The sequence below is a fragment of the Protopterus annectens genome, chromosome 8.part0 (assembly GCF_019279795.1).
Source record: "Protopterus annectens isolate FY-2018-M chromosome 8.part0, PAN1.0, whole genome shotgun sequence".
NCBI classification, from domain to species: Eukaryota; Metazoa; Chordata; order Ceratodontiformes; family Protopteridae; genus Protopterus; species Protopterus annectens.
In genome coordinates this window covers 753,178,604-753,194,501 of record NC_056741.1, presented here as the reverse complement: position 1 = coordinate 753,194,501, position 15,898 = coordinate 753,178,604, and the positions used below count along the sequence as shown (strand labels likewise).

The 15,898-nt window shown below is 39.2% G+C and overlaps 1 protein-coding gene across 2 annotated transcripts in view; it reads left to right on the top strand.

Moving 5' to 3' along the window:
* PKLR (pyruvate kinase L/R) overlaps positions 1–15,898 on the top strand; it is a 711,145-nt gene that overhangs the window by 629,065 nt on the left and 66,182 nt on the right. For both annotated transcript variants that reach the window (XM_044080213.1, XM_044080214.1), the window contains exon 9: positions 12,097–12,263. In XM_044080213.1, coding sequence (XP_043936148.1) covers positions 12,097–12,263 — 167 coding nt within the window. The remainder of the gene's footprint in view (positions 1–12,096; positions 12,264–15,898) is intronic.

Genomic DNA, 15,898 nt, shown 5'->3' with positions numbered 1-15,898 from the left:
GGCAAGGTTTCTGCCAGGAGCACAGAACTCCCTAGCAGATGTATTAAGCAGACAAATCATGGATCCCCACGAGTGGAAACTGGATCTTCATGTATTTCAGAAATTGACAGTGTCATGGGAACTCCAGACATAGATCTGTTCGCTTCTCCACTAAACCACCAGCTGCCAAAGTATTGCACAAAGGGGTTTCATCACACAGCTTGGAAAGTGGATGCTCTGTCTTTCAGTTGGAAAAACCTTCATGTCTATGCCTTTCCACCTCTACCTCTTCTTCCAAAGGTATTACTAAAGGTCAGACAAGACAGGCCAAGGATGATTTTGATAGCTCCAGATTGGCCTCGGCAACACTGGTACCCACTTCTAAGGAGTCTTGTAAAGAAGCCTCCATGGCCTTTACCTCTGATTCCTCATCTGTTATCTCAGAAGGACGGTCATCTGCTCAATGTCAAGCTTCAGTCTCTTCATCTCACAGCTTGGCATATTCTGGGTTGAAGCACGGTAGGTCTCAGCTTCCTCAACAAGTTTTAAATGTGATTATGGAAGCTAGAAGGCCTAGTACTAGGAGAGTGTACGCAGAAAAATGGAAGAGATTTTTATTTTGGAGTACAGCAAAGAATTTGGAGATTTCAGAGCCTAATTTGAGTGTGGCTCTTCAATATCTTACTGAATTATTGGACAAAGGTTTGTCCTTCTCTTCCATAAAGATTCATGCTGCAGCAATTTCAGCTCACTATGATTGTGACCCACCTTTGTTTTCGCATCCTTTGTTCAAGCAGTTTCTTAGAGGGGCAAAGAATATAAGACCGCCACGTAGAGCTCCTACTCCTGCTTGGGATCTCAATTTTGTGTTGGAAAAACTTACTCTACAACCTTTTGAGCCTGCAGCTACTGCTGAATTGAAATATTTGTCATGGAAGACTGCTTTTCTGTTCGCTATTACTTCTGCAAGAAGGGTGTCTGAGTTGCAGGCCCTTATGGCAGTAGAGCCCTTTGGTTTTCCATAAGGACAGGGTTTCATTACGTACTAATCCTTCCTTTATGCCGAAGGTGGTTTCTAGTGTGGCTTTAAACCAAACTATTCATTTGCCTATGTTTTTTGCAGATCCTCAAAATAAAGGGGAAAAGATTTTGCACACTTTAGATGTACACAGGCAATTGCGTTATTATTTGAGCAGGACTAAAGATTTTAGGCAGTCTCAGCAGTTACTTGTTTCTTTTGCTTTGAGTTCACAGGGCAAGCCTGTGTCAAAACAAACTATTTCTAGGTGGATTGGCTTTTGCATTGCATTTTGTTATTCCCATCATGGCAAAGAGGTTCCAGCTGGGATTAGGCCTCATTCCACTAGGGCTACTGCCACTTCAACAGCATTTCTAAGGGGTGGCAACTAAGGATATTCTGGAAGCAGCTACTTGGAGTTCAGTGCATACTTTCTCTAGGCATTATCACCTGCCTATATACTCTAAGACTAGAGCTGGTTTTGCCACAGCTGTTTTACAAGGCATGTTGTCAGCTCCTGCTACTTTATAATTTGCCAGCCTCCCTTACCTCTGCTTTGGGATTCTACCCAATAGTCAGGACTGCAGCAAGGGAAGGCGAAGAACATAGTACAGTTTTGTACCTACCATAAACGTAGCTGTTCGAGGACTCCCTTGCTGCAGTCCAATTTACCCCCCTCCTTCCCCTCTGTGTTTCAGGGTGGTTGTGTAGGTGAGTTTTCATGCTTATATTTAGAGAATATATATATATATTACTGTATATATTGTACATGTTTATTGGTGCAGGTTGTTTTTGGGACTTGTCTTTTTGGGTCTTCTGACATCTGGGGCAAGAAAAGACTGAGGAAATGACGTCGGTCATGCGCATTAGTACCCTGACGTACTGACGTCAGTCTAAGGCGCCATGACCGGCGGCAGCCTTATACTCTGGTATTCGGGCCGACTGGGACGCGGACTATACCCAATAGTCAGGACTGCAGCAAGGGAATCCTCGAACATCTACATTTATGGTAGGTACAAAACTGTACTTTTTCGGTATGGGGCAAGCATATTTTTATCAACTAGAAGAATGGACATGGCAGAAACTTAAGAAGGAAATAAAGGAATCCTTCTGGGAAAATAAAAGACTGAGAAAGTGCAAGAAATTAATAAGTTCACTGGAAAAAGGTTGTTTGTAGACCTTGAAATGTATTTTAGAGCAACACATTTTAGATGGTCTATTGCAGCATTGGGATTATGGATGTAAATGAAAGGAAAAAATAGGGTAGTAGACACAGAGGTTGTAGTCCTAGGTGAATACTAAGCTAATGGCCTTGAAGGGTCATCTTAAGCACAGCCAAAATTCCAAGGTCAGAATCATACTTTGTATGACAAGAACTTTCAACATTATACTAAACAAACCCCTTTAAGTGACATGCCCAATGTAGTGCTCAAACCCATAACCCTGACATTTAGTGTCTCATGCTCTACTGACTGGGATAGCCAGGCTACTGCTAGTCATTTGCTCTGGCAAATTCTAGAGAATGATAAATGTTCAGAAATATATACGGACTGCATGGAAGAAGGTAATGAGCTCAAGGGAGATCCAGAACTGTGTAAGCCAGGGTAAAACAGGCTGTTGTACAAATAGGGGAAAAGGGAAACAGACAAGCCATCCACTGTATGGAAAAGGAAGGCTAAGGAGGTCAGGTAATGGGAACAATTGATAAAAAGGTAAAATAAAACTTGGGATGAAATCAAATCAGAATTTAATTTACGAGAAGCTGACTATCTAAACTATTCCGGATTGGTATCTAAATTAAAGAAAGTATTAATGATTACTGCAAGTAAAGATAAACCAGATTTAGTGCAGTTCTTAGTAGAAGCGAGATCTGAAACAGCAGTTGAATAAGAATCAAAAGTAAGGCATGTAGAACCTTATTATGAATCAAAAATAAAAGTAATATGAGGTTGGAACAGAAATGGAGTTTAAACTTGGGAAAGGAAATTGGAGACAAAATGTGAAGAGAAAATGCATCACCCTGAGATGCACTACAAGATCAAGGAAGTTTAGAGTATTTATGTGGTAACGTCAGCACCAATGTTTTTATACACTCGCTAAACATAAAAAAAGATGTTCCTGTAGATGTAGAGGCTGTGCTAGAGACATGGGAAATGGAAGAAACACAGGGGAGCATGAAATTTTGGAGATGTGAAGAGTTACAATGTAAAAGGAAAATGACGCAGGGGAATAACTTGGAAATTTTGGGAAGAAAAATATAGCTCTGAATAATGGTGTTCACTCAGAAAATATATCTAAACTTGAGAAAACATTATTTGCATTATGGTAACAGCTAAAAAGCTTGTTATAAAGAAATGGAAAACAAAAACAAAAGAAAAACTAGAAGTTAGAAAAGTATTAAGAATGATGGAGAATAAAGAAGATGAAATTGTGTGAATACTTGTGAAAAGATGTATACTCTAGGAAAAATGACAGGATTATGCATATAGAACTGCGGTGGTGGTGCTGCGATAGCGTTGTTGCCTCACAGCAAGACATTGTCCTGTTCGATTCTCAGCTAGAGCGTCTTCTGTGTGGAAACATACGTGAATGGGGGTGTACCTTTGTTGAAGGTTGTGTCAGGGCTGGCAACTCGGCATGTAAAAATCTACTGCCAATCGTTAGCGGACCGGAGTTCCGCTGTGGCAACCCCTAACTGGGAAGAGCCGAAAGACACAACAACAACAACTTGAACAGTATTACAAAAGTGAAATTATGCAGGAAAATGGTGTATATTATTTTTCTGTAAAGGAATTATTTTATTGGATGTTTTGGTTGCTCTACTTTTTGTAAATAGTTAAAATGTGTGTATAATTGTGAGCAGTGGAGAATTTGTTTAAAAAACAATATGTGACTTGTCAAGGAATAATTTGGCAGAAAAAGAACACAACTTATCTATCAATATGTAATTGTGAGAACTTGCTTCCTGCAAACAGTATTAGGACTTTATTATTTTTTCTAGCATAAATGAATATTTAGATGCTAGTGTGCAAGTTAATTGTGCATCATACACCATGAATAAACTTTGCTCATCAAAAATAAATAAATAAAATAAAGACAACTAGAGGTAACACTAATGCTGTTTTTAATACCTGGAATGCTGTTATGTAATGTGGCCTCTTCTTTTAAGTTTTGTAAGGTTAAAAACGGAATGCCACTGTATACTGCAGACTTTCCCTTTTTTTAATTTCTCTATATCTTTTGGGTTTCTAATACCCTGATGGGAATGGACCCCATTCCTAAGTCAACATATGATTAAAGTTCATAAAATTAGTATTGTTTCTCTCTTTGATGTCAACCAAAAGTGCTCTTCACAGCACTCGCAATATGCCCAGTAATGACTCCTACTGCAATTCCCATGGGGTTACATGTATTGATAACCTATCTAAATACGATTGTAGATTCTTTTTTATAAGACCCATTGCTCTTACTACTATTGGAACTGTCTGTATCTTTCTAAAACATTGTTCTCATTTCTGCCTGCAGCTCCTGATATTTTATGACTTTGTGTCTCTGTGTATGCAAGACACTGTAGTCACTGGGTGTGGTAATTTCAATGATTGATGCTACTTTTGTCTTCTTTTCATGGACCACTGTATCAGGTTTTCTAGCATCTATCTTTTGAACAGTTGGTAATGGGATATCCCATGTGATGTAAACTTTATCATTTTCTGTGATGCTTTGTGGCTCATGTTTCCAGTGTTTTTTAGCCACTTCAATAGCATAATGTTTGCACAATCCCCAGTGCAACAGTCTTGCCACATTATTATGCCTTTCAGTATATAGTCGTCCTGCCACAACCGGCAACAAGGTGTGCAACTGTTTCCAATTTGGTTTTACCAAACCTACATTTGTCTGTTTCTCCCACATGTTCAATGGACTTTGTAAATCGGCGTGTACATAGCCCACTGTCTTGGGCTGCCAATATTAACCTTTCATCGACTAGTTTAAATTTGCCTGTCCTTAACCATCCCTGCCTTCATTCCTGATCAACATGAGGCTCTTTCAGAAGTTTTCTATACTTGCAACTATATTTATGCATTTTTCACATTTTTTGCCTTTGCATCTGGTCCTTCACCTTGTATTCTTTCTTTTGTTTTTTGGCACATTCAGTTGCTGCCTGACTTGTATCTACTTCTGGTTTGACTTCCATTCCTGCTAGATTTAGCAGAGAAGTCATCTTAGATTTATTTTCCTCATATTTCAAAACTTTCACTATGTTTGGGTCTTGTGAGGTCAGCAGATATGTGTGGAGTTCCACGATTGCAGATCTGTACATGTAATCAATTTCAAGGAGGCCCCATCCCTCCTTCGGAATGGCGAATATATAGTCTTGGTATGCACTGATTTTTAAAAATCATTTGGTGAGCATGAAGCATCCTTCTTGTTTTCCTGTCTAATCTATTCCACATGTTTTGGGGCCAGTCAGTCACTCCAAAGCTGTAACTTAGGACAGGAAGAGCAAATTGGTGTATAGCTTGGATTTTGTTCCTAGATGCCGTCTCCTTTTGAATAAATTGATAAAATGTTATCTCAAATCTGTCCTGTAATCACCAACTACACAAATTCATCTTATTCACCATGAGTTATAGGAGAATAAGGAACAACCACATAAAGATTTACAAGACAGACATTGTTCTAGAATGTCCATGGTTACATTTATTTCCAGGGAATTCAATAAAGTTCTAAGCATGAGCCATATGGCTCTTGCTAGAAATGTCCTTCTAGTGCACTGTGCCCATTTGTGATTCAGGAACTTGCCAGCTGTGATAAGGTAAGACCTCATCAACCAATCTGCATGATTCCTGAATTGTCCTTATTACAGCAATGTGCAGATTCTCATCTGCACATCACAGTAGTAACTGGCTGCTGTTGTAGGCAGTAGAATTCTCCCCCTCCAGTCATTCTCTCCTACACACACACACACACACACACACACACACACACACACACACACACACACACACACACGTGCGCACACACACGTGCACACACACACACACACACACACACACACACACACACATGTACACACAATCCACAATCCCTTTCCCTGTCCTCCCCTGGTTCCCCCTCCTCTGTAGTACTTTAGTACCATTATTGCACATATATAATGAAGTCCGTGCCATTACTGTACTTTGCTTTATTCCTTATCCCTGGTGTTCACTGGTTTCCCTCACCCAGATCCCTGTACTACTGTTGGTGCTATTACGGCACTTTAGTCTGTGTCTGGTGGTTTCTCCTATTCCTGCTATGCTGTTTTTTGCATTAGGGCACTTCATGGAGTATTACTTGGTATCTAGTGTATCCCCCACACTCCAGTCCCTGTAATAACATTGATGCAATTACTGCACTTTAAAGTTGAATTCTGTTGTGTAATGTACACCCCATACTGCGATCCCCATAGTAAAATTGGTGCCATCTCAGCACTTAAGTCTTTCCCAGATGTCAAGTGGTTCCCTCAACCCATTGATCCCTGTTGTAATTTGGTGTCATCACAGCACTTAAGACATTTCCTGGTGTCCAGTGATTCCTCCTATCCCTCTGATCCACATTGTAACACTGGTGCCATGCCACCATGGCACTTAAGGCATTCCCTGGTGTCCAGTGGTTTCCTCAATCCCCCTTGTCATACTGTTGCCATCACAGCAATTAATGCATTCCCTGGTGCCCAGTGGCTCCCCCACTACCCCGATCCCCATTGTAAGGTTTTTGCCATTATGGCAGTTAAGGCATTCTGTACTTTCTTGTGGTACTGGGGAAAGAGCATATAGGTTCATAGGTTCATACTAGGCTATCTGCCCGAGGGCATTTACAAGCCTAGCCCATAGTTTTGTGGCTTACGCCACCCCTTTAGTATGGGGAACTATACCCATTATTTTGCTGTGCCTCTGTCGAGCAGTGACACTGAGGTAATCCCTGGGGTATATCTGCGATCTCCCATCCATTGGTCAAGATTTCTCTTGAACAAGGCCAGCGAGGTGCTCTACCTCACATATACCGGGATTTTATTCCACAGCATAGGGAGTCTTTGGGTGATGAATCTATCCCTCCAGCACGTCCTATTAATAGCCGTGTCGAGGTTTAAGTCTCTCGCCCTTGTGGATCTGAAGGATCTAGATTTTTTTGAGGTGAAGCGTATTCATCAAATCTGGGTTTGACATGGCCTTGTATGTTAGGCAAAGGTCACCTCTGAGCAAGCGTGCGACTGAATAGAGCTGGAGTTCTTTCAGTCGGGCAGCATAGGACAGATGTTTGAGACCCTTTATCCTTTTGGTGAGGAACTTTTGTGGCCTCTCCAGCTGCTGCAAGTGTCGGGTCAGATACATTCCGAATGGGGCATTGTACTCAATCATTGGTCTGATGAGTGATGAGTATAGGGAGACTATGACCTCCCTTGATCTAGATGAGAATCCCTTCATGATAAGGTGGGCAATGTAGAAGGTCTTCCTAACTACTTTAGCTACATGGGTGTCGAATGACAGACTGCTATCAACCTGGGTCCCCAGGTCCCTGATAACTTCTTCTGTGCTCAGTGGATTGCCACCTATTTGGTAGCTAGGGGTAACCTTGTTTTCCCGAAGGGTATGACTGCATTTTTTGGCATTTAACTTTAGGCCATGGCTCTGGCACCAGTTATCCGTTTCTGTGAGACCCTTCTGAAGGATTTCTGTGTCAGATGTGTTTTCTACTATGGCGCCCAGTTTGCAGTCATCTGCAAACTTTGTCAGCCATAACCCTCCTGTGTTTGCTTGTACTTCGGAAAAGTAGATGCCAAACAAGAGTGGGCCCAGGACTGAGCCCTGTGGTACACCACTTGTGACAGGCTTTGAGTGTGACATGGCGCCAGCAACTCTGACCCTAAGGGTTCTGTCACTCAGCTAGTTTGCAACCCATCTTGTGATGTATGGGTTAACATTTAAGCTGATGAGTTTTTCAATGATACCTGAGTGGGGTATTGTATCGAAGGCCTTCGCCAGATCGAGGTAGGCTGTATGGACTGCCTTTCCCTCATCAATGGCTTTGGTGACTGTTTCGAAAAAGTCAACCAAGTTTAGAAGGCATGATCTGCCTTTGACAAAGCCAAACTGGGATGGATCCAAAGTCTGCAAATTTCCTATGTCTTTATTTATGAGGTCCATTATGATCCTCTCCATGGCTTTGCAGATAAGGCTTGTCAAGCTAATGGGCCGGTAATTTCCAGGGTCGGTGGAGGCACCGCCTTTGTGAAGTGGGACCACAGTTGCAGTCGCCACTCCTGGAGTGCGTATCCAGAGGTAAGACTATGATTAAACAGCTGTCCTAGCTGTGGGTTTAATTCCTCGTTGAGTTCGTGGAGCACACAGCCGGGGACACCATCAGGTCCCATGGATGCTGTGTTTTTGCTTTGGAGAGCAGTTCTCACTTGGGCGTTGGAGATGTTTGGGGGCTGCAATCGCTTGGTATAGATATCTCTCCTTTTGGGGAGGGGAGTTTGCACTGAACCTGTCAGCCAGTATGTTGGCAATGTCTGTAGGATCAGTAATCTTCACATCATTTTGAACTAGTTCTGAGCATATCTGGGAGTTTCCTCCCAGGTTTCTAACATAGCTAAAGAAGGCCTTATGATTGTCTTTTGAGTCATTAGCTATTTTCTCTCAAAATTTGCTTTGGATGATTTTATGAGAGCTCTTAGTATTTTTACTTATAGTGATCAAGGGTGTCTTACCTTTTAAGGATTTTGCTCCATCTTGTAGTAGCTTCCTCCTTTTGTTGTAGAGTTTGTTTATGGCTGGGGTCCACCAGACTGGACGCTTGCCTTTGGTACAAAGAGTCTTTGTTTTGCTTGGGATTGCCTTATCCATGCAGTCCTGCAGGTGCTGGTAGAAGGCATTTGTAAGTGATTCAGCGGCTTGAGTACTGTTTTCCGCCGGCTCGGGGGCCTTAAAGGAGACCACACTAGTCTTTAGAAGTGTGAAGTCTGCTTTCGAGAAGTTTTTTACTGTGGTCTTTTTTATTTCAGGTGGGGGTGGGATGAGGACCTCCAGCGAGATTAGTTTGTGATCTGATCTCACCAGTGAGGGGTATACTTCCGGTGTTGAACATTGTGCTCCCATGTTTGTGATGATGAGATCAAGTATGTTTTCTCCTCTTGTGGGGATGGTGACTATTTGTTCCATGGCATTTGAGTTTATGAATTCCAGGAACTTTTGGGCTAGGGTGTTTGGGCTTGAGTAGTGTTCCCAGTCTATATTAGGGTAATTGAAGTCACCTAGTATGATGGTGTTTGGTGATACATTTATCCCCTCTAGTGTTTTCAGGAAGGCCATGTGAGGTTCCTGAGTTTGTGTGGGTGGCCTGTAACATGCTACAATTTGCAGAGCAGTCTTGCCTATGGTTAATTGCACCTGGATGGTCTCCGATGCATCGTGCATTGCCACCAGTCTTGAGGTGTGGGTGTCCTTGATGAATATGGATACCCCCACTCCTTTCTTGGTATTGTCCGGATTTTGGGGCCGGAACGCATGATGAGGTAAAACCTGATAGTGCTGGGGTGCTCTCAGGAGCCTTGAACCAGGTTTCTGTCACTGCACAGACATCGATGTTCTCCATACTGAGAAGGGCCTCGGGTGCGTGCATTTTGAGATTTAGACTTCTGGCATTGAGCAGCATTACCCTTAGTTTTTCCTTTTTTGTGTTCTAGGGTGGTAGGTTTAGAATTTGAGCCTTGCCTAAAAAAGGCACTATGGGGGTGGCAAGAGCCTTTGCCAATATCCGGAATCCCAGGGGTGACAGGTGCAACCCGTCCCTTGCGAAGCAGCGTGGCTTGTCCAGCATGTCATCCCAGGCAGACAGACATTGGATCCCCTTTGAATGACACCAGAGTTTAAGCCAATTGTTAAAGCTGATCATCTTATCTCTGTATTGTGGCATCATTCTTGGTGAAGGTAGGATACTGCTCAAGGTCAGGGTCATACCTGCCTGGGCTACATAATCAGAGAGCTCCTCAATGTCTCTTTTCATGTAGTCCAAGGAGCTACGTCTCAGGTCGTTTACACCAGCGTGGACAATGACTGAGTCATATTTGTACCTGCTGTTGAGAGACCTGAGTGCTTGCGTTATGTGGCGGATTCTAGCGCCCGACAGGCAGCTTACTGTGACCTTCTCCTTACTCAGTCTGGTGAGCGGGACGTCAGTGTGTCTGACTATGGAGTCACCAATGACTAGTGTGTCTGGCATTGTGTTTGGCCTTAAGGGCTGTGACTGTTTGACACTCTGACTGTGAGGTCTATGTGTTGCAGGTGTTGTGTTCTGAGGTGGTGGTTGTTTGGGTGTCTGCTTTGGTGGCCTCTGCTGTTTTGGTAGATTTTTGATCAGAGCCGCCGAGTATGTCTTTGTGTGTTTGTGTATGATTTGAGGTTATGATGGTACTATGTGAGACTGGGTCTATAGTGTGTGTGGTAACCTTCTCCTCCTGACTGGTCTTGCCAGTCCTATGTTGAGAGAGCTCAGCCTCCAGTTTGGCCGTATAGTTGCATCTCTCGCATGTATTTGTGTTTTGTGGGAGGAGGAGAGGGTTGTCTGTGTACATGAGGCAATTGTAACATTGCCTCAATATTCCCAGGTTCACCAGCTGAGCAGGAGAGGACACTAGCAACTGATTCCTCGACATGCTAGGAGGACTAGACAAAAAACTTTAAAAGAGATTCCGGGGGACGTGGGTGACCGAGAAATGGGGTTTGCCTTTTTGGGGTGCTATCTATAAGAGTGCCGTATCAAGGTAATAAGTACTGTAGGAGCAAGTGCTAGGTTTAACAGATAGAGAAAAGTCTACTTGGAGTCAAGTAGAGATGATCTTTTTAGGTATTAGAGAAAGTGCTAGTAACAGGGATGCTTAAAGGTAAGATTGAAAAGAATGCACTCTGCAGTGTGCACTAGAGAAGTTAGATATGAAAGTAGGTAACTTGAGTTTTACCTGTTTAAAAAGTTAAGGTTTAGTGGAGAGTTACTATTTTTAAAACAGCAAGATGGACTGAAAGGGGTGGTTACTTTTGTATTTTGGTACTATGAAATACTGTAGGATGGCCAATAAATTTAAATAATTGAAGGGGTGGGATTTCAAAAGTGATGGTTTTGTGATTACTCACATAAGCCAGTGAAAGTAGAGAGAAATGAGATATATGGTCAGATTAACATAAGAGGTGGGCAACTAGAAAGACAGTGGTATTTAACAAGACAACTTAAATGGGTGGGAGGGAGGGAAAAATTCTGCCTGACTCCGAACAGAGAGAGCTGTGGTCTCTTTTGAAGTTTTAATATGCTGTTAAAACAGAATACAAGCAAAACACAAGGTAAAGAAAACAAACTACAGTATTCAAAATATAGAAAGGCAATACAGAAATACAAAAAAATAACAGCAAACTAACCTCCCCAGAGTACCTTATTAGCATTCAGCAAGGGTATAGGGCCAGCCCTTTGTGGTGATGCACTTCATGTTAGAGAATGGTGCAGCACCAATTAGGGTGCTTGCTGAATGGCAAAAAGGTGCCACAATGACTGCTGTATTTTTATGAATTCCATCCTATACCTCAGGTATTTATTGCGTCTGGGAAGAACACACAAACATGTGGATGCCATTATCATTTTCAAAGGGGGAAGTACTTGTGAATTCTCCAAAAGGTGAGTTACAGCACTGAACAGTTTAAAAAAGAATTGATTATTACAAAAGTTAATGGTATTACAATGTGGGCTTGGTATGAATTTTGGATTTTGGTCCCTGCCTGAATTTTTGATTGTGAATTTCACTGCAGTAGTTGTTAAACCAGTACTGACTAATTATATAAAAATATGGTATTCTTAAGTCCAAATGAAAGGGAACTTTCTTGCCTGAGATGGCTGAGCTGCATGTTCCACACATATAATGTTAATGCGGATTCTTATCTTTGCCATTTTAGTACTGGTCATTTTGTACAGATTAGCAGTCCTTACAATGCCAGCTTCTTGGAAGTTCTGCTGCTACTGCAGCTGAACCTGATACCAGTCTCTCTTCTCAACACAAGCTTTATATTTTCTTTCGGTAGATTGCTCGAGAAGCAGAAGCAGCCATGTACCATCAGCAACTGTTTGAAGAACTGCGAAGACTTACTCCTCTGTCCTGTGATCCCACTGAGGTGGTAGCCATTGGTGCTGTGGAAGCTTCATTTAAATGCTGTGCAGGGGCCATTATAGTGTTGACCAACTCGGGAAGGTAAGAAGTAATGTTTTAAATGAAACCTTTGTAAAATACCTTCTGACACCTATTCAGATGTGCATTTTTCTTGGCTAGAACGTAGACTCCCGTTAGTTTCAGTGTCACCTCTTTTTATCAGTGTGAGACATGCCATCTATTGTCAGACTTGTTTCCAGTGCATTTATTAGTCCCAGAGTACTTGATAAAAAGAAGACCTGGAAATTTGAAGTAATGGTTCCAAAGATCAAATTTATTGAACAACCTTATGCTAAGCACATTTGTGCTAATTCAACGGACTTCATCAGGGCATGGGTTTAACCCTGTTCTACATTAAAATATATACAAAACTTTACCCACTCAAAATAATCAAGTAGGTGATATGAAACCGTCATTATGTGACAACGGAACATTCATAACTAATTCTAAATTTTCCAAGTACAAAGACAATACTTTTATATCTGCTGTTTAAAAAATGTCATATAAAATATCACAATATGAATGTTAATACTGTATATGTGTTTTTGTCAAAGTTTATCCTGTATCTAAATATCTAAAAACATATTTAAAATGAATTTTTGTGAAATATTTTATAATTAACTCCTAAAACATAATTCCATAGCATGGCAGTTCTAAGCATTAAAACACTATAATTGATATGGTGTAATTCAACTGTGGACGCACTGTCAAGTTTAGCCTTAACTGCCATACTAACTCCCTGTATTCCAAACTACTTTCTCATCTTCAAAATTTAATCAGTTACCCCAAATTTAAATTGTATCCCCTTTTGTGTTTTGCAAGCTAGGGTATTTTTGTATGATGTGTTCTTGCTGTTGCATTTAGTCACATCTAAACAGAAATTGCAATTTATACTACCCATGAAGTACATCAGTTTGCCCAAGTTAGCATGGTCAAGTTTCTGCCTTTGTATATCAGCATCTTGCCACTCACCAAAATAGATTTGCAGTACTGACACATAACACAGTTAGTAGTGCCTACACTATCTACTTTCTCACTATCCTACTGTCATTTTTAATGTGTTCCATTTTATTTTTTGGGTTAGAACTTCTCTTATAAACAAATTTTGGAAATATGCCCACATAATCCATCATTGTGATATCAACTTTAAAAATATTCCTTCAGTGCTCTAAAAATAGAACTGTATTGTTTAATCATTCCTTTCTTTTTTTTTTCAAAACAGGTTTATTGTTTTAACATATACGAGAAATATCATAACAATTTTATACAAGTAATTAAAAATAGGTATTATAATATTCAACAAAACAACTAAAGTATTTACAAAGACAACCACTACAATCAGATCAATTAATTAAACTAAAATACCATGCTATTGAAATTAAAATTTTTTTAACAAATTTTGTAAATTATCCCATACAATATAATAAGATGTTTTTCTATTTGTTCTTGTCCTAATTGTGTTTATTTCCATATGGCACACTATATTCATAACACTTTTAAATTCATTGAACGAAGGAGGTGTATCTGAAATCCAATTTCTAGTTATTATTTTCCTAGCCACTGCTAGAATAGACCATAACAAGGGAAGCTTAACCTTTTTAACACTTTGAGGTACAGGTGTGTTGAATAATATAAGAGATTTAGAAATAATGAAATTATCTGTAAAAGAGCCTGCAAAATTCATTAATTGACTTCCAGTATTCTTTCAATTTTATACAGTCATAAAACATATGAGCCCAGTCAGCATTAATTTCTATATTACATCTCTTACATAAATTATCTTTATTTATTTTATTCATCATCAAAGGTGTATAAAAAGATCTATGTAAAAATTTCCATGTATAAAGTCTCCAGACAATGGAAGACGTAGTTCTATAAGCAGATTCCAAAATATATTGTTTATCTTGTTGATTTGGTGGGTCCCCATTAATAGAAGTGAAATAATTCCAGTATGAATCTACACTGTAAAAAGTTTCTTGTCTGATAATTTTATGTATGTATGAAAGTTTACCTTTATCAGAAACTTTATGTTGTAAATTTAATATCAAGTAATCAATCAGTGTTGGAATAGATTCTTTAACTGTTATAGACATTAGATCTATTTTATTAATGAGATGTTGTCTAAAGGTCTGAACCTCTAACCAGCAAGTTTCTCTTAGATCAAATTCTTGTTTTAAGAAATCTAGATTTTTAACTTTATTATCAGATATCAACTGATACCATTACTTTAGATCATTATCTATAGCTAAATGAGTTCCTTCAGAAGTAGATGACAAAAGCATACCCTGAGTATACATTATAGGGAATACAATAAAATTCCATTCCCTATACTTAGGGTGCATGAATATAAAGTTACGATAACTAATAATAATATTTAATGGGCAACAAACCATATGTTTAGGTGCAATAGGTGAAGTACAAAATTCCTTTAGTAACCATAACATGGAGTTATTTACAATCATATTTTTATGTGTTAAGGAGATTTTCATGAAGTGCATACTAATTAGCTCCCAGTAATCTTTCCATTTTGTGACATATGACTGATCTATTAATAAAGTAATAACTTTTACAATAGAAGAGATAGTATATAAATTAAAGTCTGGAAAAGAAATACCCCCTTTTGACCAGCTATTAGTATGTTTCTTTAATGCAATCCTAGGTCTATGTATGTTTCTTTAATGCAATCCTAGGTCTATTAGGTGCCCATAGGAAATTTAACATTAGTGTATTCAGTTTCTTGATAATTATTTTTGTAGGTGGAAGTATTATTGATTGTATTAAGTATAAAATCTTGGGGAATATTATCATTTTAATAATTGTAAGTCTCTCCTCCATAGTAAAAAACATATTATTCCAGGTATTAAAAAGATTTTGTATATTAAGAAAACAGGTATTATAATTATTATATATAATAGATTTAATATCTTTAGATAGTATTATACCTAAATAAGTTATCTGACCTGAATTGGGTACATATTTAGTAAAATCACTAATGAGAATATTTTTCGTGTATATATAGGTAGTATTTTAGTTTTTTCTTCATTGAATATTAAACCAGAAATACTTTTAAAATTCATCATGTTATCAAATAGAGACTGCATAGAAGAATTAGATCCTGCTGATGTAATTAGAACATCATCTGCAAAAAGTTGAATTTTGGATGTTGTATTTTCATCTATTTCAAAACCCTCTATGTCAGTACTGTTTCTGATCAAATTAGACAAGGCTCCATTACTAAAGTGAATAATAGTGGAGAAAGTGGACATCCTTGTTTTGTACCTTTAAGAATGGGTATTTTTTTGTGAAACATAAGTTCCTACCTTAATATAAGCCAACGTTCCTTTGTATAAATGCTCAATTAGATTTACAAATGCATCTGAGAAGTTTGTGCACTTCATCAAGGTAAACAGATAGTCCCAACTTACTGAATCAAATGCTGAACTTCTATCAAGACTAATAAGTGTTAAATCTTTCTTTTTCCTATTTGCAAAATCTATTAATGTTAAAGTTCTTCTTATATTATCAAAAGTATTTCTATTTACAATGAAGCCTGTCTGATCTATATCTATAATGCCGGGAATGATTGTCTTCAATCTATCAGCAAAAATACTCATAAACATTTTATAATCAACATTAAGTAATGAGATGGGCCGATATGAAGTACATCTAGTTGGATC